Source organism: Solea solea, chromosome 1, assembly GCF_958295425.1.
Source record: "Solea solea chromosome 1, fSolSol10.1, whole genome shotgun sequence".
NCBI lineage: Eukaryota > Metazoa > Chordata > Actinopteri > Pleuronectiformes > Soleidae > Solea > Solea solea.
In genome coordinates, this window is record NC_081134.1 from 3807527 (window position 1) to 3832329 (window position 24803).

At 40.2% G+C, this 24803-nt stretch overlaps 2 protein-coding genes and 1 long non-coding RNA gene across 5 annotated transcripts; 1 reads left to right on the forward strand and 2 right to left on the reverse strand.

Annotated features, from left to right (window-relative positions):
* Positions 1-104: 104 nt before the first annotated feature.
* LOC131468648 (ATP-sensitive inward rectifier potassium channel 10) lies at positions 105-10900 on the reverse strand. 3 transcript variants are annotated; one of them, XM_058643151.1, is made up of 7 exons: positions 10439-10900; positions 10318-10353; positions 5435-5777; positions 3356-3567; positions 3033-3164; positions 2762-2939; positions 105-1968 (listed from the first exon to the last, which is right to left on the reverse strand). In XM_058643151.1, exons 3-7 carry the CDS (start codon positions 5775-5777, stop codon positions 1571-1573), a joined length of 1263 nt encoding a protein of 420 aa, XP_058499134.1. In that variant the 5' UTR covers positions 10318-10353; positions 10439-10900; the 3' UTR covers positions 105-1570. The 3 variants fall into 3 exon arrangements, with proteins under 3 accessions (XP_058499134.1, XP_058499126.1, XP_058499143.1); XM_058643143.1 differs by lacking the exon at positions 10318-10353 and having other exon boundaries at positions 10439-10893; XM_058643160.1 differs by lacking the exons at positions 10318-10353; positions 10439-10900 and adding an exon at positions 8821-8963.
* Positions 10901-12864: 1964 nt separating this feature from the next.
* On the reverse strand, positions 12865-21661 carry LOC131472605 (uncharacterized). Its single transcript, XR_009242107.1, has 4 exons — positions 21617-21661; positions 20452-20667; positions 13731-14205; positions 12865-13083 (listed from the first exon to the last, which is right to left on the reverse strand). It is a non-coding gene; the product is annotated as an uncharacterized LOC131472605 (long non-coding RNA).
* On the forward strand, positions 16858-23103 carry pnp5b (purine nucleoside phosphorylase 5b). The gene is made up of 6 exons (XM_058649947.1): positions 16858-16998; positions 19033-19202; positions 19339-19442; positions 20467-20642; positions 21679-21869; positions 22820-23103. Exons 1-6 carry the CDS (start codon positions 16970-16972, stop codon positions 23029-23031), a joined length of 882 nt encoding a protein of 293 aa, XP_058505930.1. The 5' UTR covers positions 16858-16969; the 3' UTR covers positions 23032-23103.
* The last annotated feature ends 1700 nt before the right edge of the window (positions 23104-24803 follow it).

Here is a 24803-nt window from a genome sequence, read left to right on the forward strand (position 1 = left end):
TTCTGTGAAATTCTGTGTAACTACTGTTTTTTTTTGTTTTTTTTTAAAAGCACAGTTTCCTTGGGAGGACACATGTTCATGTGAAAGAGGAAAGAGCCAATAAATATACTTAAAATTAACTTTATTTACAGATGAGCCTACAACAGAGATGCTATGTGGACATGGGGTATGTTCAGTAATGGAGTGGATATGCAGAGCATGTGTTAAATGTAAAAAAAAAAAAAACAGAAACTAAACAGAAACACAACATAGAGTGAGAAGAATCTCCTTGTGCGTTTATTTTGTGGCAATAAGATGACTAACTTTTTGGTCATGACAAATAAGAAACTTTTCCAAAAAGTTTTTAGTGGAAGACATTCAAGAATGTACCAGAATAACTCACTGTCATCTTTATACACTTTATTTGACATTTGTTAAAGAGAATAGTATCACTTGATCCCTCCAGCTGCACTTAAAAAAAACACTCCACGACATATTCAGAGCCGCCATGTTCATTTTTGTTTAAACATTACTGTCACTGCTCATTTTCATCAAAACCATTAGAGATTTTGAAACATCACTTTCACGTCCCTCATAACTCACCTATGGTTTCATGATCTCACAAGTCCTTACCACCTTCTCATTGTCTAGATGGAAAATGGAAAGAGGGTTTTTTTTCAACAGAATGCCTGTGATTATTTTCAGTGTTAGAAAACCACATCTCCTCTTCCACAAAGAAAGCTCTTAATCATTTACAGCAAATCCATGCATGTACAGTAAGTGTCTGTGATGATTTAAGCACATGGGTCAACAAAAAACAACAACAACTATCTGTTGTAAATAATAATAAATTGACATTTAACATGTAGGTGCTTTTATTAGTGCTTAAAAAAAGATCACATCTCCCCTAAGGTTAGATCCCAAACAGCTAACCTTTCTAAGGTGCAATTGTACATAATGTACATAAAGTGCTAACATTCTGTTTTTGCAACAGCAGTGACAGTTGCACTCGTGCCAATATAGCGACACAGCATAGAGACTACCTCAAACCACAGTTAAGTACACTTGCATTTTCATTTTCAACTTTAGTGCTACACGTATGTAACATAGATTAATCTCAAGTGCTTTAGTGTTCATGTAATGCCATGTATGATACACACATTTGTGTTGAAACTCAGGCAGTCAGTTGTTTTTTTTAGCAAATGGGAAATATAAGAAAAAATCCTAAGTGTTGAGGGGAAACACGACACCCACCCAACCCCGAAACTCACATTTTCAGTTTTTGCATTACTGATCTAGGGGTAATACCCAAACAGTCCAACATCCTCTCAACATCCTCTCAAATGCTTGTGTGTCTTTTTTAAATCTCACATTCAAATGTAAATAGTAGTTAGGTAGTATGTTATTCCAGCAGGGGACGCTCGTGCCAATCCCAGCAGGCATAAGACGAAAGGCAGGGTACGCCCTGGACAGGTCGTCAGTCCATCACAGGGACACATAGAGACAAACAGCCACCCACTCTCACAACATCAAATGTGATGTTTTTGCTGTTGACACTGAACTTCTTGCCCTGTGTGAAATGCTCCCATGTTCACACGTTGCTGATGCGAACACTGAGTGGAGTGTCTCTGACCCGGCCGCGGTCATCCCCTCCCCTCTCTTTGTAGCTCTGCTCCAGACGAATCTTCTCTGAATCGGTCACCTCAGACACACTCCCACCCCCGTTGCTCTGGTGGTTGTGCTGGGGGCTGGATGGTTTGAAAATAGGCATGGTCTTGGTCTTGGCCACTTTGTCGAAGAAGGCAAAGTCTGCTACATATTTACCTGATGGGGAAAGGGAGACTACAGGGGGGAACTCATAGCCCCAGAGAATCTCGTCAGGCAAGTAGGAGGTGCGGACCTGGCAGGTGGCAGAGGTTGGCTCCACTGTAGCGCTCATTATCACTAGCAACTCAAAATCAGCCAGTTCTGGATCTGTCCAGCCTCCACCTGATGGAGGTAAATGAAAAGTAAGGAGATAGGACATTAAGAAAGAGGAAAGAAGGCAGAAGGCAAGTACTTTGTTTCTGTTTGGTTCAATGAAAGAGTCCCCAAAGGTTCTTCGAGCCAAGTAGCAGCCCAACATCTGTGAATACCCACTTTGAAGTCCTGAGCTGGCTGTTTTGGCTAGTGCCATGTTGTATTTTCAATGAAAAGTTACCATAAATAGAAGAGCAGTGGACCTGCACCTTGGACAGTGCCAGCTGTCAATCCTATAGAGTTCCATCCATTTTCTACTGATTTATCCTCAACATGAGGGTCACAGAGAACACTCACGCACACAAGGGGAGAACATGCAAACTCTGTGCAGAAAGGCCCTTCTTCCAACCAGGTCATGAACCCGGGTCTGCTTGCTACAAAGGCAAGAATGCTAACCACTACACCTGGTGGAGGTACGTGAAATGTAAGGAGATGCTACATTAGAAGGTTTGTGGTCCATCCTACAAAAATATGTTGTGTTTTATCATCTGTTCAACTTTTAATGGGACCATAACTTAAAATATGTACATTATGCTGTAATGAAGACCTGACACTTGTCAGGAAAATGTTTACTGATGTTAAAAATCAAGTGAGAAGTTGGTTTATTTTCTCAAAGACCTACATAAAAAAATCTGTTGCCCCCTGATGGTCATTCCAGAGAATACAGGTTTCGGTAATTTCCGCACTGGCTTCCCTTCAAGACATCCATTTTGTCATACAGTCACCTAACCACCCAATCTTCTGCCCTCAACCCCAAACTTACCCTTGGCTGCCCAGGCCCGCAGAGGGCTGTCATCATCTATGACATGATAGAAGGTGAGGGGCAGGATGAGGAAGGGACTGTCACTGGCCGTGTCCACTTGGAACGAGACATTTCTCTGGTCCAAACGAACTGTCTCGCCTTCTTTGGTCAGAGATGTCTGGAGCAGTTTTCCATTCACCTGGAAGGAAGTGTTTTTTCTTAAATCAGTTCACCATTTTACCAATTCATCTGTGTCAGTTTGCCTTGACATGTATTCATACTGCACACTGACCTGACACCCAATGAGAAGACTCTTACGCATGTTGGCCACTCTGATCATCAGGCACGGTCGACCTTCAAGGGTCGACACCACCGCATGTTGGCTAAACTTTACCGTCTCTCCTCGCTTTTTTGGCCGAGCCACCTGACCAGAGAAATATCCAGTTTCCGTTTGATCATCTTCATGTAAAAGTGCATGCACTCAAAACAGAAACACATGCACAATAAAAACAAAAAAAAAATTTGATATGGTGCAGCAGGTTGTATGAAAACTGTATGAATGTAGATATACAGGAAGATAAGATGAGAGAGATAAGATGTTGTAATATTGACTACCTTGGCCAGGAAGGTGCCAGTGATGAAGATCTCCATCAGCATGGTGATGACCAGCTGGATAATGAGGAGGACAATGGCAGCCGGGCATTCTTCAGTGATGCAGCGAAAACCATAGCCAATGGTCGTCTGGGACTCCAGGGAGAAGAGGAAGGCTCCAGTCAAGGTTTGCATCTGCATCACACAGGGGGTGTGGTTTGAGGGAGGGTCAAACTCTAGAGAAACATGGTCCAACAAAAACCTGTGTTATTAAAAATTGTGTAAGCATTGTGTACAAATGCTTACTTGGACTAAAGCAGTGTTTCTTAATCCTGACCTTCGGGACCCACTGCCTTGCTTGTTTTAGATGTTTCCCTGCTCCAAAACATGTGATTCAAATAACTTGGGTAGTTACCAGGCTTTTGCAGAGCTTGTTGATGAGCTTTGTTGGAGCTAGGAAACATCTAAAACATGCAGGGCAGATGGTCCCGAGGACCAGGTGTGAGATACACTGGACTAAAGGGATGAACATATTAGACTTCTGTTTAGACACCTCCATGTTTAGACATACATTGATCAATCATTTGCTGTAACGCTGTCACATTGCCTTGCATGACAGTTATTTCCTGAACATCAACAGGAAATGTGGCAAAAACACTCACTCACCGATGAGCTGATTACAAATTGTGTCTGAACTTGTGAAAGTTTTCTTCAAATTGAGTACAAACGTTCACTTGAACTTGAAGATGAACTGAACAAAGTTTGGCTGTTGAAGATCAAAACATATTGTTGCCTTGTGAATGTGCTCACTTGATCAAAGGTTCACTTCAGCTCACAGATGAGCGGTTAAGTGTGGATGGACAAAAATTCAAGGGCGTGGGGACATGAAACCACATGCTTTTGATCAAGCTGATGTATGAATTTTCTGTTTTTATTTAACCAGGACTCATTGAGGTTATACATCTCTTTGACAAGAGTGTATGATGTATGATGTTGTTGATAAATCAGGTTCCTCTTTGCTTATTTTTGTCTGCCGTCTGAACGAAAACATGGAAAATAAGAAAGGTTTTTGCAAAGCGATAATGCAAGCGATATGGTAACAATACCATATCAAATGAATGAAACATCACTTCACCTTCCACAGTGGAAAGTATGTGTGGACTGATGAGGAAACTACAGTATTACATGACTTAGAGTACAAGAAGCAAGTATTGATACAATAATAAAAGGAAAGCAGCAGAGAATACTTTTTCATCACACACCCTTTACACCAAATACAGTCAAAATCTGCAATACAATTTAGCAAATCTTCTATAGACTGAAACTGCATTGGTCATCAGAAGTGAACAACCAACCAATGGCAGGTAATTCTACTATTTTTTGTTATGTAGGACATTTTATTTTCTCAAAAACTATATTTCTAGGGCAGGTTGAACACTGTCTTTATATGACTGTCACCATCACACTCAACCGAACAAATGCAGGAAACCAGTGACTTTGCAGAGGAAGAGCGAGGGATGCAGATGTCTTCTCACATCTTTTCGGTTTCATTATGAGCATTGTTTCAGTTGTTTTTGAGGTTTTTTTTTGTCATTGCAGGTGTGATGTGTAGTCAGAACAGAAGCAGGCACGGGCCAATCACGGCCCTCTGGGACATTTTGATACATATTACATTATGGCCATGGAGGGACTTGGACAGAAGATCGGCCTCATTAGATTTTTACATTTACATTTACATTAAATTGTGACGATGAAAATTGAATTATTATAAAACAGTGCATTTATATTTAAATCTTACTGTTAATGTATGAAAAAAAGTTTGGACCCCTGACTTAAAGAGTCAATTGATCAATCAATCAATCAACACATTATGTGCCACAACAGATTTCATACTTAATTTACTTGAAGCGGTTTGGTTTTAGACCTCATTGGTGTTTGTGTAGCACCGGAAAATGTAAAAACTGCTCTGTTTTGATTGAAATTCTTCTTTCTACTCAGAAAAAAAAGTCCTCATGTAAACCATATCAAGCCATGTGTGTTATCTCTATACATTAACCAATGGACGTCGCCCTTTCTCTTTGAAAAGACCGCCTTCTTTCTCACCCAGGAGGTCTCCGTGCACCAGCGCCATCAGGTACCAAAGCACTCCGAACAGGAACCACGTCCCTGCAAATGTCGCGGTGAACAAGAAGAACTTGTAGCGCCACTGCATGTCCACAAATGTTGTCCAGAGGTCCCGCATGTAGAGCGCGCCCCGCCCACTGACATGCTCGATTCGTATGTTGCTTCGTCCATCCTTGGAGAGAACACGCCTCCTCTTTCTCAGAGTCCCGCCCCCACCGGTAATGCCACCCAGTAAGGGTTTTAAAACATCAGTCTGTGTCTGGGAGTGGCAAACCTTCTGGGGGGAGGAGCTACGAGAGGAAGGAGGTGTGGCAGACGTCATCTGGTGGATAAACAACAAATAAATTGAGTAATCTCCCAAATATTTTTTAAATGGTCAGTGTTATGATTAGGCTTATTTGTGATTAGTTTGGGTTAAATTGGACGCTTCAAATGTTTTACAATGTTAACATCAGTGTGATCTGATAATGTTTGTGCTGATTTCCTGTACCATCAAGAAAAAACACTGCGCAATGATTGTTATCTTTGATGACTTCCCCTGAAGCTGTCTGCTTCTCCCTTTCGGGGAAATTTGTCCAAACCAAACATGAAATTGTTTGAAAGTAAGTAAAAAAGTAAAAGACGTGCTAATATCAAACAGAAACCTGAAAGGTCATGCACATTCATGAACACTTGATTTTCCCCAGGATTTAAATATCCTGACTTCAGTACAAGGTATCCGGCCCTGACACCTGTGTGGGTTGGTTTCTGTCTTTCTTCCTTCATTGACATAACAATAGCTAACCAGGCATGAACAGGGCGTAGATGGAAATATGTTGATTTGCATATGTTGAAGAAATTTCACATTTTACCAAAACCTCTGTAGCCTTTGAACTGCTGGTTTGAGAAATAGTTACGTATAGTATGTGTTAAACTAGTGAATCGTTTTTAAGCAGCACCTCACTCCAGGGACTATGTTGGTTCAGTAAAATATTATACAATTTATATTCATATCTATATTCATTTCTTATATGACAATGTATGGTCCCATAATTACAGTCATAAGGTCCCTGACATTTCCTCCATCACTGTCCTTAGATCACAATTTGAATTTTTTCTCATACTTTCCAATAAGTAAGAGCCTGTTTTAGTAACATAATGAAATAAACCCATAATTGATTAAGGTATATATAAAGTATAAGGAAACAAATGGCTGTTACACTCAAGTAAAGCAACACTAACAGTGTTTGGGTGACAGCAGTTACACACTGTAGCTTTAAGTTGCATCGTGTGTGGTTGATTTCATACTCAGCTCTACTCTGTGTGAGTATTGTGTAAGAGTGTATAAGAGCTGTTGAGCCAGGAACACTCTGGTCATAATTAACAGCCTGTCCACATAGAAATTGATTTTTTTATCGTATTGGTGTTTCATCCACATGGAAACATCATATTAGGAGACCTGAGGCGGTATTTTCTTGAAAACGGGTCCCAGAGAGAGAAAACCTCAACATTTTCGTGTAGACAACAAATACGTTACTTTGGGAAAACAATGATATTCACTGTTCCTAACTTTGCTGTCATGTGTTTGGAGAGGATTTGGCAGTGTAGCCAACTACTTTCAATAAAAGAAACTAAATACAGCCTGAAAAGACGTTAAATATCACTAGAACACGTCCTGCCCTCAGCGAATTTACACACAAGAGTGAAAGTGAATCGTGAAGTAAGGAGAGGAGAAGAGACCAAACTTATTTTCACAGAGACTATTTTTACTTGTTCCTCACAAGTGGTTTGCGTTGCTATCTCTCTCTATCTCTCTCTGTGTGTCTACAGTCAGTCTGACTCTCCGCCTACAGTCAGTCTGACTCTCCGCCTGCAGTAAATACAGCTAGATGAAGCTCACTTGTGCCGTAGAAACATATATATTTAATAAATTCATGTCAGAAAGTGGCAACACTGTTGTTTCTGGTTTCTTTTATTACCCTTTATTTCCCCCTGACCTGGTTCATTCTGTGATTATATACATGGTAATGTGTCCGTTTTTTGGTGTAGCAGCACTACAGCATCATTTGTATGGTCGTTGGTGGTTTTGTGTGGATGGACACATTTCCTGAAAGATGTTTTTGTGTTTACGGGAAACTTTCTCAAAATATTTAACGTTTTGTTCTGTTTCCGTGTGAATATGACCTAAAACTCCTAGGGTCCTAGCAGCAGTGTGAGGCAGCATTGGTGTAGAGAGAAATGTATAAGGGAGGGTGTTATTTAAATGGACCATCATGCAGAAAATTTGATATAGAACCTCTTCAGATCACTTATTTCACATTATTCTGTAAGCTTATGGCGTCATTATTTGTAACTAATGTCAAAATAGGTTGCGTACCCCAGCTTTAATGTAGAGAAAAGTCATGTGTGTGCAGTGTTTGTATGAATGTGAATGTGGCACAGAGAACACAGTGACAGCCTCGTCCACACACACTTACGTCCATAAAATCATGGAGTCCAGCGAGGACAGGACACGTCACAAAAGAGGAAGATAAAGGGGAGGTAGAAGAAAGGAAAGATGGTGAGAATTAGGATGAAGACGTGACTGCACTGACTCGACACATTGTCCACACAGAGTTTCATTTGTGAGCCAAAGGAGAGAGGAGAGCCTTGAATGAGTCAATTAAGGTTAAAAAGAAATAGTCAGAGACTTATCTAGATGAAGGTTTTTTAAAGGTTCTACTGTTGATTTTAACTAAAGTCTACAGCAAGTGGACAAAGAGTGAACTTCTTACGGGAAACTGGAGACGGCAGTAAGAGTTCTGTAGGAAAAGGGCCAACGTTTGGCTGCTTTTTCAGCCCCGGGACTCAGGTTCTTGTGGTATTCAATCGGGAGTTTTATTTACAGCTTTACAGAACTGTTAACAATAAACTCTATGGCCAGAAGTATGTCGTTTATTTCTGCTTCCACTGAAAGTAATATTTCCTCATAAGCAATAGTTCTGCAGTCACAACGTCCAAAGAAGGGGCGTGTGTAGCGTAAAATCAAAATAGCATCACTTGGCTGCACTGTTGGTCATGGATTATGTAATCAATCAGCTTTAATTACCTCACACTTTTGTGATTATGTAAGAGTGAGCCCCTCACATGCTCCCAAATCACAATCACACCATTGAAATATTCACTCTTTCAACTGTGTGTCACCCTCTTGCTTGCTCTCCGTCTCTCTCTCTCTCCCTCACACACACACACACACACACACACACACACACACACACACACACGTCCTGAAAAAAAAACTCACAAATCCCACTTCAGACATATCAGGTGAATAATAATAATAACAATAGTGTAAACGGGGATAAATGATGTGAAAACAGAGACAGATTTATACTTTAAGGACCAACCTCTCCAGCAGGATGTACTCCATCTCCATGGCAACACGACAACTTTACTGTGCTGCCCACCCTTGGCGACCCAAATCCAAAAAGTGAATAAAAACTTTTTCTTTTGCCAAAACAAAAGAGAGCTCAATGTTTTTCTGATGTCTCTCTCTCTCCCTCTCTTTTTCTACTTTCCTTTCTCTCTCCTTCCTTCCCTCTCTCTCTCTCTCTCCCTCTCTTTTTCTTCTTTCCTTTCTCTCTCCTTCCCTCTCTCTCTCTCTCTCTCTCTCTCTCTCTCCTGTGTACACAGGAATGCTTTGTTTGAAGCCAAGACAAAAGAAACAAAAGACACCATTGATAAAAACGACTTGGTGCCCATCCATGTGTGTGTGTGTGTGTGTGTGTGTGTGTACTGCAATCACACACGTATTTCTGTGTGTGTGTGTGTGTGACTGCAGGTGTACATGTGTGATTTTGTGTACAACTATTTGAAAAGAGAGTACAATGATGAGAGTGCATGTATGTGTGTGTGTGTGTATGTGTGAGTGAGAGTGAGAGATGTATGAATGAAAGGAAAAAACGAGTGAGCGGAAGAGAGGGAGAGAGAGAGAGAGAGAGAGATATCTGTGACAAAGGGCCCTCGTTAGTATTCTCAAGTGAGGAGTAATCCCCCTCCATGTCTCCCTCTCTGTTCCCCCCTAACAAACACACACACACCTTAGTTTGTTTCCGTTATCCATACAGTTCTATAGTTTTTGAATCATTCTTCTTTGATACTTTTTTTTCTCCTGGTGGTCTAATGAGTATTTAATCAGCTGTTAATATGACACTCCACTATATAGACACACTGTAAACTTGCATCATACAAATACAAAACTCTTCAAAATAGTTTTGAAGAACTACAAACTGACTGAGAACCTTCACCGACATGTTCAAAGTAGGGAAAACGGCTCTCAGGAAAGCATAAATATCACTTTTTTGATGCATACGTTCTTAAATTTCCACATATTGCAAAAATAATTATTAAAAAAAATAAAAAAGAATAATTTTTGGTCATAACTTTTGGTCCCAGTTTCTGCGTTTACTGCTCCTGTATGACTCGCGTTGCTTTTTTTGTGCGTTTACATTTGTTACAGCCTGTACAAAGATTACATGCAATGCCCTGTTAGGGAATCTGAAAATGAAATCATGTGAACACTGACCACACAATTTTATTTTTACATGACCTCAGCTTCAGCTTCAGCTTCACTGCATGTTTGAGTGGCGTGATGTTGCCACGTGTGGAAGTGAATCCTGTGAAACTCTACAGGTGTACAGGTATTTATTTATATGAAATTTCGATACTTCTTTAAAAAATTAGATATTTTATGAGTTACTTTTAGGTGTGTGGTGCTTTTAATCTGTGAAATATATTATTTATCAGTATAAAATGTTGCATTATTATAAATGATCAGCTGAACTATAGATCATACTGTAGAGTCAGTAGTACAATAAGCACATTTCCATTATGCACAAACTTACCTGAGCAAGACATGCCAAGATTCCTAGATTCAATTCCTAGTTGACACAAAATGCTGCTCATGAAATTCAATTTTAGCCATTTGAATTTGCACTTGCATCCGTTGAGTAATTAACTGCTTACCTTTTCCGCGGGCGTTTGCAAACTAATTGACGGTTTGAGAGAGAGGAGTCTCAGCGTCTTGTCCACGTGTTTGCTTTGTTGTCGTACACATGCTCACAGGAATCAGATGTGATAGTGATTCTGCAGGATGAATAACTTCAACAGCCAGCGTCCCCTGGACATTCATACACCATTAAGGAGAATTATTAGTACAGTCATTGGCTCACCGGGCCTCTGATTCTGACCCAAAGCCTGGCCTCGCTGCTCGCAAATTCTCCCCTTAGAGACAGGACTTGGCTTTATAAGAGGCATCCCTCTCTCACTTTTACTCTTTCCCTCCATGTCCCTCTCTCTCTCTCTCTCTCTCTCTCTCTCACTCTCTCCCTTCCTTTCTTTCCCTCGCTCCTAAATTCCTGTCGTGTCCTGCTCACGACTGTGTAATTGCTGTAATAACTGATTGCGACTCGCTCCTGTCTCAATTCGCTATCAGGAAAAACACAAATGTTCACAAAATGCATCGAAATGGAGTCTTTAATGGAGGCCATTCTCATTCGTGTTTATGTTTACGGGCCACATTTGTTGTTGTGTGGCCAGAAAAAGTGATTAACACAAGCACACACATGCATGGGGGGCCTCACACGCACATTCTCAGCAAGTGCACCAACAAACAACCCCCTGCAGCATAGACACACACACATGCGCACACACAACACACACACACGCACACACTCTTTTTGGGGGGACCACAGAGACCTCTATTCATAAAGCCTGTGCCCACCATTTGCTGTGTCCAAGAGCGTCTGTACAGAGCGTCCTGTTAAGCTCAAACACATGAAGGGGCACATCCGTGAGGTGAATGGCTCCCCTTCTTTTGCCTCAGGAAAGGGTGACAAAGCATTATTTAATTGAGCGAAGGCAAGGAGGTGGTTGGAGCTGCTGAGGACCACTGGTCTAATGTGTGAGTCCCTGTGAGTGTGCCTGGCTAAAAATGTTCAGAAAAGTGCAATTTTTGTGTAGCTACAGTGATCTGTCAGGGCATGTGGAGGCTACACACACGTATATCTTTGATTCCTTATATTTCTGTATGCAGAGGTGGAACGTAAGGAACTACATTTACACGCAGTTACTGTAATTGAGTAGGCTTGTTTGTGTACTTTAAAATGTGTAATTTTACTTTTACTACGTTTTAAATCACATCCGTTACTAAAAAAAAAATGTTGGCCTGAATTTTAAATAAAAATTTAAATTAAAAAAATTCACGTACCGGAAACTTTGGCAGTGAATGATGAGGACATGAGAAGGATGAGGACAGGTGAACGATGAGGACAGGTAAATGATGAGGACAGGTGAACGATGAGGACAGATGACTGATGAAGACAGGTGAACGATGAGGACAGGTGAGCGATGAGGACAGGTGAAGGATGAGGACAGAAGACTGATGAAGACAGGTGAACGATGAGGACAGGTGAGAGATCAGGACAGGTGAATGAGGAGGACAGATGAACGATGAGGACAGGTGAATGATTAGGAGAGGTGAACGATGAGGATAGGTGAATGATGAGGACAGTTACATGATGAGGACAGATGACTGATGAGGACAGGTGAACGATGAGGACAGTTACATGATGAGGACAGGTGAACGGTGAGGACAGGTGAACGATGAGGACAGTTGAATGATGAGGACAGATGAACTGGCGCTAATTAAGGTCCCTGAGTGAGTGACATTTGTGACATTTAACTCATTGCTGACTGATAAATTATTTTGTCAGCACTTTGTAATTTGTGAAGGTTTCCCTTTAATTAAAAACAATTCATGTGCGATTTGTGTCCCCTTGTCCTTTTTGCACGACACAAGAAATGTGTACTTAAGTAAGATGTTATCAATAGTGGTACTTTTACTTGAGTAGAATATTTCAGTTATTTCTTCCACCTCTGTCCATACGATGCGTTACAACCAGATCTGTGTCAGACTGCAGACACAATGACTTGTTGCAAATATTTGCTTCAATAAAATAAACTAAATGTGTCAGTTCGGATTGGACCGTCATATGGAAGATAAAGCGAATTATTGAATGAGTTGTATTTTCTGTTTTATTTTTGGTTTCTTTGCTTTTTCAGTTGATTTCCTGTATTTATATGTTTTTCTTTTACGGCCAGGAACAAGGACTGCAGTTAAATTTTACTATTTTACTATATTAAATGTATCAACCCTGTCATAAATAATTCAGTAAAATTAAATAAACACATTGTAATCGTTGCGTACATTCACTGTTTTAAGTATTTTTTGTGATGAAGAGGCCATTCCTATGTATTCAGGCAGTTACAACTGTGTTTTTTTAATCTCTGTACTACTATTGCTGCTTATTAGAGTAGTTTTATACTCCAGTCCAGAAGGTGGCAGTAGTGCTCCCACAGGTTATACCAAGTAGTAAAGATACTTACTTTTCACAGGAGGCGAGTTTATTCCCAATAAGATAAGATTGCTCTCTCATCCTCCTCTTCTGCAACACCACTTAAGGTGCAAATCCGGTCGCACTGCAGATTGAGTAGTGCAGAGCCTATGCATTTCAGTACCCTATAGGCGAGATTAGGATTCTTTCTTTGCGGTTGTCCACCGACCTTGCAGTAGAAGGTGCAAGGTTATGCAGGAATCTGAATCCTTGCTCCTAGAAGACAAGGTACATTAAGATGGAATGTAGTCAGTCATAGGACATAAAATAACAGAGTAACAATCAAATGAGTACTAATAATAAAAATAAAAAAATAATCCGTGTTTGTATATGCATAGACCTTGTTTGCACTAAACTAGACCACAGAGGTCTATATATGACTGCATGTGTTGCTTGCTGACCTCATTCTGCAGTTAGCTAACTTCCTTTCTCACACCATAGGCAACTAGTGCAGTATTTATACGTTAACTATGCACTTTTTTTGTTGGTGTGTACAATAGGTGGAGGTCCCCTTTAAGAATTTAGAAGCAGTGGTGCCAAATGGGCAACAGCAATCAGCTCGGTTGAATATATTATAAGTTCATTAAAGCGAAGTAGTAAAAACAATTTGGTTTTCTTGCATGCATGCAGGCCACTATCTTGCTGTGGCATGTTTTTACAGCAGCCCAAAGACAAACCACAGACCAGAGCGTATGTTTGACAGTTTGAAGCAAGAGCGCACAATGCAACAAATACAACAACAATCAGCTGTTTACCACTTCATCTCTCTGCTGGAGAAGTGTGAGTGTGTGTGTGTGGGGGGGGGGGGGTTCGGGTCACTCAGTCCTCTTGGCTCATTGTAGCGGTGGTAATGGTGGTCTTACCTCCGTTTCATTCATCCCTCCCTTTCTTTGCAGCCTTTTTTATTTTGCTCTCCATGCCATCTCCTGCATATTTATTTTTTTTGTTTTTTGTTTTTCTTCTCAAAGTTTCACTTCCTGCACTGCTCTCTCTCTCTCTTGCACACACATACACACAGAGCGGGAGAGAATGGGTCACAGAGAGTTTAGAGGTTTCTGCTGTCATTTTTAAATCATCAGAAATGATGTTCAAGAATCTCATTTATCCATTCATTCATTGTTTACTGCATTGAATATTTAATTAACTGAGCTGCTTACCATTCTCTCACGACACACCACAATTACTTTGTTACATAATCTTAGTAAAGCAATGGTTGCTGTTACATTGTTTTTACAACTGATATAAGATTTGTGATGTGTGTGTTGTACTTTAGTCCTTAGCGTCCGAGATGCCGAAGAAAAGCATGGGTTGAGTCACCAAGTTTGAGTCCACTGAGAGCTGAAATAAAAAAAAATAAAAAAAAATTAAATGAATAAATTAATTTTTTTTTTTTTAAATGTCCACAATAAACACAAATTATATAATTGTGACTATTTCAACAAGTTTAAATACTCAGTTAACACTACAACCAAATTACAAATAAAATGTATGAGCTTTTTCACTTTGATTTTGAATTTATTTGGTATTGGCAACATTAGATGTGCTTGAACCACAGTGATGCCTGTGAATATTTATAAAAATGGCAAAAAAGAAAAAAAACAGATGCAATCACACTCAAGGGAGGAGGAACCGCTTAGCTCAGGAAGTATCGTTGGTGCAAGGAAAAAAAAGTGGCATGAACGTCTGCACATTTAGCCAACAGGTGGCAGCAGACAACAGATAATAAGGGTGTGTGTGTGTGTGAGTGTACAAATTTCCCAGAAACCCTCAGGGATCTCAGCTCTTCATTGCCACCATGACTCACCTGAAAAAACACATGAATTTGACTCAGACCACTAGTTTCAACAACAAATGATGACACACATTTAAACACATATGATAAAGACAAATAAGAGTGATACAGGTCAATGGGAGACAACAAAAGCCACAGAAACAAATATGTTGTAATTATTCTACAGGTACTTTGTTGATTTACCAGCAGCCGACATCACTTAAAGGTCACTTAAATATCTTACGTTCCACCTCTGCGACATCTCACTTCTTGTGGACATTTTTCAAAGTCATGAAAAGTGCAATGATGTTCCAGATCAGACCTGAAAAAAAAAAACACATAGACCTTCTGTGCAGTCAGGAGATCACGTGGTGCAACAAACAAAGGGATGACCCAGTTTGTTTCCTCCATTAGGTTTAGATTACTGTTACCTGATACTGTATTTAATATAGTTCCAGCTATTATCTGTAACCACTTTGCCCAGACAAGTATCCTGTCAACATATAGAGACAAACAACCATGCATAAAGTGGGCAGTTTTATAAGGGGGAAAAAAATGTGCACATGTGTAAATTGTGAAAAATGAAAACATCCCAAACAATGTAGCCATTATTCATTAAGTTAAAGTTTTTAATATTTTACAACCTGGTTGATTACACTGTCCTGCAAATCAAGGCTCCTGTATATGTGTGTGGTTATGGTTTCTCTCCCTAATGTAGTATTTTGTGAAAGAGGAGCAGATGCTACAAGGTTCTCTCTTCATTTACTTCAGAAAATAGTATATATATATTCATATTTATGTTTATGTTCACTCGTTTTATTTATGAATGAAATAAAAATATCCCATATGTCTTAACCACCTTTAGCCACACACATTTCATTATATATATTGTATATGTAGATACATATGCACTACACTTCAGTAGCACATATATGATAATTTACATGGCTGTTGTTTATATATGAAGCAGAAGGGTTTCTGTTATTGTTATTATAATATATATTTCACTTAATTAAGGCGAGAAATGTACAAAATAAGGTAAATAAAATGAAGACATACTACAGATAATAAAAAATATGGCAGATAAATAAGCATGAAGATTCCATAGTTTATAGATGTTTTTAATTGGACCTTGCAGGCTTTTGAGTGCAGGTGCGGGCTAATCTCATTTGTCTATATGCATAAGTAAAGTACATTCCTTGCCTTGAGCTAGAGCAGCAGGTTTATGCCCGTGGCAGTGACAACTGTGAACATTTAAATTGGCTGTTACCTAACACTGAGTAACCAGAACACTGACTGCACTGTGTTGCTGCTCCTGCAGGTATTAAACAATCACACGCACACAGGAATCCATACATGTCTGTGCATTCACCTCAAAAGTGTTATTTTAACTTTCTGCACGTCGATCTTTGAAGTTTGAATGAACCCTGTGACCTCTCATCAAGTACGAGTTGCTTTATGAATTCCAGCAGAAAAATAGTCACATTTCACTGTAATTCACTGTGAACATAAATGTACAATAAGTCCAGATATTTACAACTGCTTCCATGAGCACTTTCTGAAAGCCTATTGTGACTTGTCCACAAGTACAGAATAAAACATGTGAGTGTTGTGTTTCCACATCAACATTTCTGCAATGATTTAGCTAAACTAGGCAAACCTGTTGCCAGTCTCGTGCCAGAAGATTGCATCAGCACCCGGCTCAACACGACAGCGGTGAGGACGTGATGCTGCCTTCCAGTGCTGTCAGAATTTCTACTCACGTGCGGTCACTTATAATATAATATACTGCATAATGGAAATAAAAATAATTATTTTATATTGAGACATCGTCCAAATATATTTTTTTTAAATTAAACAGACCGACCTGCCTACCTAGCTATCTACTGTACATGCCTGTCTATCTACTACAGACCCTACCAACCATTTATTTGTGTTGTTGTTATACCTTATATACCTTATATAAATTGGATTGAATTAAGTTTATATTTATAAATTATTAATAATCAATAGATTGGATTACAAATCGTAAAAATACATGTATATTTATTTGTTTTTTTAAATAAATAATTTGTCAGAAATGTCTACACGTTCATTTAGGCCTTTTTTTGGAGAAAGCTCGTGAACGCATCACGGGCGGTAGGGGCTCAACGTAATCCAACACGCCTACGCTTCATCCAATCAGAGCCTGGGAAGCCGTGTGACGCACAAGAAAAGGCGGGGCTAGTGGGGGTTTTAACTGGTTTCTCCATCAGTGGGGGAAAAAATCCGCATTCACGCTCTCACACTCATTTTTCCACGGGACATCCTGCGAACTGTGACCGTCTCATCATGCTCTACGCACCCGAGTTCGTGTCTGGGTGAGTTTAAAATACACTTCTTTTTTAATTATGTTATCCTGACATTCGAAGTATAAAACCCACACATATAATCTGTCATTTCATCATAAAAGAGCTCATTCACTCACCGGCTTCCATTCATCGCTGATTGCGCGTTGCGCGTTAATGTGGCTACACATTAAACAATATATATATATATACTTTAAAGAAGCCGTAATTATTTTCTTTACATGTTTAAAGTCGCGCGCCCTGTGGATGCTGCGTGTTTGAGACGAGGCGGCGTATTTGTTTACTGTTCTAGTAAATACAAAATAAACAAACAAAACGCGCTCTTCTGTTTAGCAGTTATTGTTTAATATAACGTAGGCTAGTAAAAGCCGCGAAATATCAGCCACTCGTGGGGTGGAAAAAACCCTTTTGGCAGCATGTGCGCCCCCCCTGTCTCGTCACGTCCACACATCAGTCCCCACCCACCGTCAAGTTCTCCGCGCGCACACAAGATGGAAATTCATTCACCGAGTGATGTTATTATGAGTCAGTGCGAGACTTCACGCTCAGCCGCTGCCATCGTCACAGCCGTGGGAATGAATAAATGAATGAATGATTATGTTGGAGCCGGTTACTGAGTAACAAATTAACAAGTTCGCAAACATTGAATCATCAACATTGAAACTTCGAAATATGTAAAAGTCAAAGCAGCAGGTGAGATGGGATTGTCAAGAAATGATTCAGGTCTTGTTTTTGAGTTTATTTGGGCCAGAAAAACAGTGAGAACCAGTATTAATGCAGCCAGTGCCTGCCCAAGACTTTATGGGGACGTAAAATAAACGTTTTTATTCCCCCCCCCCCTCAGAATAGCCAGTGTGTGACTATTACTCATTATGTTTAGACACTTTTCCACAGCTCGGCACGGATCGGCTCGATATAGTACCTCCTCAACGTGGACAGAGTTGTTTTATATGCGACACAAACGAATCAGTTAGTTTAGGTGTAATAAATCATTAGAATCAGTTAATCAGTGACTGTATCCGTCTGACACACATTTAGTATCGGCTCAGCTGGTTTGGAACCTCTAAAAAAAAGTACCAGGTACTATTGCTAATGGGAAAGCAAAAAAAAGAAAAGAAGTAGCGTCGAGCCGTGCTGAGCCATGCTACAACTGTACAGTGGAAAAGCGACATTACATGCACAGTTTAATTGAGCTTAGTCCAACTAAGACAGGCAATCGGACAACGTGCAGAGGAGAAAATTAATTATTAGCCGTGTCACAGAAAACGTCATAGAAAAACATACAGTGAACAGTGACGGTGAGATGGATGGTGCTGTGTAATTCAGTATTTCTATTTAAAGTACAATTCCCCCCCCCAGCTATGGACTTATACCCTGTTCCCACTGATCAAAACAACTGTTTGATCCCAAGTTTGTGAAATGTAACAAGGTGCTTGTGTTTGTTTGTTTGTGGTTGGGAAATAGCACAGAGGAAGCACATCAAGGTCTCATGCTTCATCCCCTTTTACGTGATTGCATTACATGATAAAGCCATTCAAACCTCCTCATGTGACACACACACACACACACAACAGAATGCCATGTGTGTTTGTGTGTAACTACTAGTATTATTTGGAAAAATATGCATGTTATCTGAACAGGAAAACAGGAAATTCCAACCAACGTCCTTCTTTTTGTTTAACCAGATGGTTAGGAAATGAGGAAGTTGTGTTTTTAAAATTGTCACACTATTTCAAATTCAAATTCAATTGAAATCATAAATAAGAACACAGCAATAAGCAAGTGTGTGCAAACTTGTAATCTATAAGATAAGTAAATCAGGGGGATAATTATCGCATAACAACGGATTCAAAACTTTACTATATAGTGATAATGTTTTAGCCATATCACCCAGCCCAAATTTCAAAAAGTATATACTGTAGTTGAAGAATAAACTAAGTAAAAGTAAGAAAAAGACGCACAGCCCATGTCTTGAAGATGAACTGCCTCACAGCCTCTGATCCAGGCCTGGTTTTAACAAAATCTTTGTTTTTCTGACTCTTTCAGTGACAGCTATGACGAGTGTCGCGCCGCAGCTGATTGGCTGCTCACCAACACACAAGTCCGGCCGACTGTGGGAATCGTGTGCGGATCAGGTCTGGGGGGATTGGCTGAGATGCTCAAGGACCCAGAGATCTTCAAGTACAGTCAAATCCCCAACTTCCCCCAAAGCACAGGTACGTGCAGCCCAGAGTTCTTACAGTTGTTAATTCGTGTGTGTGTGTGTGTGCATGCTTGTGAGTTATAGCTCGCTGCACTGAGTGTTTAACAACGAGTGTGTGGTGTGTGTGTGTGTGTGTGTGTGTGTTACAGTGCATGGTCATGCCGGCCAGCTGGTGTTTGGAACACTAAAAGGGAAGCCGTGTGTGTGCATGCAGGGCAGGTTCCACCTGTACGAGGGCTACCCCATCCAGAAGGTGAGCAGAGTTTGAGAGCTTTCATCAGTCAGTAACATCAAAGCCACAGCTAATTACACAGTTATTATGGGATGCACAACTCTTGTTTTTTGTGTAAAAAGTAATATATTCTGCCCCGGATAAGCCTGTCATTCACACACTTTCACTCAGTTTAATGCCCCAAAAAAATTGAGAAAACCCTGGCTCCCTTTTTATTTAAAAAACTACTTTTCAGTCTGGCAAAAAGCTAAAAATGGAGACCACTTGAAACAATGACACCGCAACTCGACTATCAGCTGTGCACAGAAAGCTCAGTTGATTGTTTCCTTCAGATTCACCTCGTCAACAGTCTCATTGTTGTTTTTCTTTGGTATTACTCACTGCAGAGTAGACAGTCAACTTCCTGCCTATACCTGCACGTGCATGCCCAGTGCACCTGAATGGTCATGTGATAGAGTACATCTAAAAGCGGGCTGAGCCGATACTAAAATAGAAATATATCTAATAGACTGATCTTTTTAATTTACTGATTGGAATGATTCAGTACAGCGAGAAGAACTCTGCTTTGTTCGTCACTAGTTTGTGTCGCGTATAAAACCACGTGGCAGCAGCAGTGGCAGGACGACCCCGCACACATTGAGGATGTATTATAGTGATGGAAAACGACGTACCTGATACCGAACATACTAGAGTCGTGCCGTGCCGAGCCGAGCTGAGTGGTGCTAGAACTGCATAGTGCAAAAGTGAACGAGGCTTCAGTGTAGAAACACAGTTGTATCTATCTGGCTCTCTTATCTATCTATCAATCAATCTATCCCTGCATCATCTAAACCATGTGAGAGGGAGGCTACACCCTGGACATATCACACCCATTCAATTCAGTCTCCAGTTAAACACAAACCTGCATGTGTAAAAACTCACACACACACACCACATACATGAAGAACATGTAAAGTCCACACAGCAAGATTCCACAGATACACGTTCCCCTCGTATTTGTCCTTCAATAAAAAGGCTAAAGTGAATGTACGTGGTGCTCTCACAGATCACGCTGCCCATGCGCGTCTTCAAGCTGTTGGGTGTGGAGACAATGATCCTGACCAACGCGGCCGGAGGCCTCAACCAGGACTACAAAGTGGGAGACGTCATGATCATCAAAGACCACATCAACATGCCGGGCTTCGCTGGATCCAACCCCCTGGTTGGACCCAATGATGAAAGGTGGGTAGCAGAGATGCATGATGGGCTGCACATAGACAGATTTTTTTAAAGAAACAGGATTAAAGCAGACGTGTGATGACTTCTCAGTGTTTTTAACTGCCCTCTGTTTGAGTCACTGACTATTATTAAGCTGCGTCCACACTGCTACGTTTTTAAAACCATACAAACAAACATAAAGAATAGTTTCAAGACGATACAGTCCTCCAAAGAAGCAGTACAGTAGGAAATATCGCAATATTTTTAGTTTACAGAGATTTTTTTACTGTTAATGTCCTTCCTGAGAATGAGCTTGGGACCGGCACTCGGAGTAGACACTGGAAGTGGCCGTGGGGTCAATTTAGAGTGTCCAATTAACAACAAGTAGTGGGGATTTGGTCAAGTTCACAATGGGAATTAAAAATGCAGAATTTTAAGTGGGAAAAAAAGTAATACGGTGTTTTTTTAAGGCTCAAAATAAGGTGAAATTCTTTGCTCCAGAGTGTCAGACAGTCGTGATACACAGGGAGTTTTTAAAAAAGGATCTTGGTTCATCAAGTCATTTCAATTTGAGTTTGCCCATCAGGAGAACCTGATCAGGAGCTTTGTGTTGTATATTTTTCCAGCAAGCACACAGTTGGCTTCACTGTGCACTGTGCACTCCCCCCACATGCAGTGAAATATGTGCATTTTCCGCCGTCTCCTACACCAAACTCTGGCCCTGAATCATCCGACGCTGGTGCCCACAAAAGCGGCCGTTGTTCCTTGAGGAGAGAAATTAAAAACAGCCACACTAACACGGTGCCTCGTCTCAGAGAACGTCAATTCATATAAGTAATGTTTATATAGTATAAAATGTCTATTTGCTAAGTTGCTTTTCCCTCAGAGGGCGTAGTGATTCGAAAGAAATTTCAAAGCATCATTTGTTGGAATGCATTGACAAATGCACCCAGTGTGTTGCATTAACGCTGCCGAGTATTTCCTGTGTGGATTCTTACTGTTGTCTGAAGTTGAATCATCACCGACCTCCTCCTCCTCCTCCTCCTCCTCCTCCCTTCAGGTTTGGCCTTCGCTTCCCCTGTATGTCCGACGCCTATGACCGCGAGCTGCGTCAGATGGCACACGATGTGGCGGAAGAGCTGCACTTTGGCGACTTCGTGCGCGAGGGCGTGTACGTCGTCCTCGGAGGCCCCTCCTTCGAAACCATCGCCGAGTGTCGCATGCTGCACACGCTGGGCGCTGACGCTGTTGGTGAGTTTTTAAATGATTATAGTGATCGTGAGAGGGGACAGTGATGTCATTCTTAGGCGTCGTCACCCTTGTACTTCCTCTTACCACTAAAATATTACATCAACAGTGTGGCATAACACTGGATAAAACCACTGGGTAAAAAACGTAACTTTGGACTTTTTTCCTTTTGTTAATTTTCTAAATTTTGTATTTTCATAATCAAGGTCCATAAAGATACCATAAATGGTTCCTTGCCCGTCTGTGGTACAAAAAAAATCAATCCAAAAGGATTTTATATATATACATACATATATACATATATATGTATGTATATATACTGTGTATATATAAGAATATACAAGAAAAACACAAATAAAATGAAAAGAACATTGTTTTTGAACATGATAGAACAGAGTTTCCCAATGTTTCCACACTGATTTCATCAACTTTCCATCATTAGTCTTTGAGATTTTACCATAGTTTTAGGAGAAGATTATTGAGCCTTCCGGAACTGCACTGAAGTCAAATTTCAACGCTTTCTGTGACATAGCTGGATCCCTGACGGCTGGCTTTTGTGAAATCGGTGCACGGTAACGCGCAGTAACGTGTTTTCGTTATATAAACTCTCCAACTATCCACCCCGTGTTAAAATCGACAGTTAAGACACAAAACAGTGGAAAAGAAAATCCCAACCCGTCCTTATCCACTAACATCTTTTGGGAAAATGCACAAAAACATCAAAGTCATCATACCACTTGTATCAGTTGTGTTAGTTCACTTCCTAAATGTAAAGATCAAAGGAGAGGATTATGCAGTACGGATGAACTGAAAAAAACAATGTCATTTTATATTTATATCGTAAGGCATTCATTATTATCAAACATCCAACTGAAAAAATGTTTTATAAATGAACACAAACCCTCTCGTGAACTCCCCGACACTCACCGCGGCGTCTCTCTCCGTCTCTGCAGGGATGAGCACGGTGCACGAGGTGATCGTCGCCCGCCACGCCGGCATTCGCTGCTTCGCCCTGTCGCTCATCAGCAACCGAGCCGTGATGGACTACGACAGCCAGGAGAGGGCCAACCACGAGGAGGTGCTGGAGACGGGCAAGCTGAGAGCCAAGCAGCTGGAGAAGCTGGTGTCCACCATGGTGGCTCGGCTGGAGCACAACAACAACTGAACCTGCGACTGGCTTTCGCTGGCGTTATCCCGGCATTTCTGCAAGAAGACTCGTTTTAAAGTGTTTGTTTTGTTTTGCAAAAAAAAAGAAAAAGTTATAAGTTACTGCTAGTTTCTTAGCAAAAGGTATATATATATATATATTTAGTGTTGTAGTGAAGACGACCACACTAACCAAGACCAGGGCGGACACCTGTGCACTATATTTATATATTTAATATTGGCCGGGCTGTATTTTACAAATCAGCAACAAAATCTACTTTTATTTATTGAGAATGAAAAGCAGCGCACTTTGATTATCAACTTACTAAGTCACCATTCCAATCGTCTGTTTTTGCTTTGTGTAACGTGAAAAATCACTACGAGCACTACAATATGACTTAAATTGTAACGTTACAAATCTTAAAATACTAGAACTGGTCCACTTTTTTCCAAACATTCCTCTATGAGAATAATCTTTGAGATTTACAGACGGCGCTTAAATATGACCAAATTCCTGCAGGGGCATTTTATACTGTGTTATTATTGTGTTTCGGTGAACTCTTCACTCACTGTTGTCTTAATAATGTCAAATATTTATTCTTTCATCTCTCTTACACTCCCTGGACCGTTAACACGATAGGTGTTTCCAATTTTTTCTTAAACACAGAGAACCAACGTAAGATCGCTGAAAGATTGTGAGCAAAAAAAAAAACAAAGGTGTAAAATATTATTAAATATTTAACTAAATGTATTTAAGTAAGGTTTTATTTGTTTTTGTGATATTATAGCAAGTGTCTGACGGACATGGTTGGAAAAAGGGATGATTGTGTTGTGTGGGATATTTACCAAAGTGTAGATTTGATTCAAATCTGAGTGACAGGGGCTGCTTGTGCTTTTAGAGTTACTTTAAAGGGAAAACTGCACAAACTATGGATCTACTTTTACAATAAAAAAAGACTCAAATTGAAAACTTTTTCTTTTTCTTTGTGTGTCTCATTTTAAAAGGAAAGATCATGTGTGTGTTCTGTAGTCGAGTCCCTGACTTAAATCAAGCAGTTTACAAGTCAAGTCGTATGACTATAGAAGATGAAGAGATTTCCCAGATATTGCATTTGTATTTAAATACGAAAAAAAAACAAACCACTGTATTACTCATACAATGTAAGAACTGCTTCATGGTCCCATACAACTGAATTGTTTATGAAAAACATAAAATTAACATGAATAAAATGAAGATAAATAAAAGTACAGAGCCTAAAATGTCAATAATACTGACATTAGGCCTACATTTCAAATATTAGGCTGAAAAACGTCTAAGAAATGTATAGATTTGTTTTAAATCCACCAGACTCTAATGGCGTGTTTCCACTGGCTCGAAGTACTGAACAAATATTTTAAATGAACTGATTCTAATGATTCAGTTACACTGAAAACAACTGCTTTACAAGTCACAAGTCACTTGTTTGTTTGTGTGTGCGCGGCTGCATGAAACCGCGAGTGTAACATACGTCAGCTACGGCAATAGAAACATGGTGGTTAAAAACATAATGTGTATGAAAATATCCCATAGTTTCAGGTGCTTTCAGAGAGACACTGCAGGCTGTAAACATGACAACATGAGCCGGAGACATTAGTTTACAAGTTTGCTGTCAGGAGGCTCAAATTCACCGCACTCAAACGCCTGTGGGAGCTGCAGGTTTTGCCTGCGGCACCAGAGTAAAAAGGTCCGACAGCCTTGAGAATTTAAAGTGGTTGTTGCGTAACACATTCAGGTGTTACTGCAAGAACATA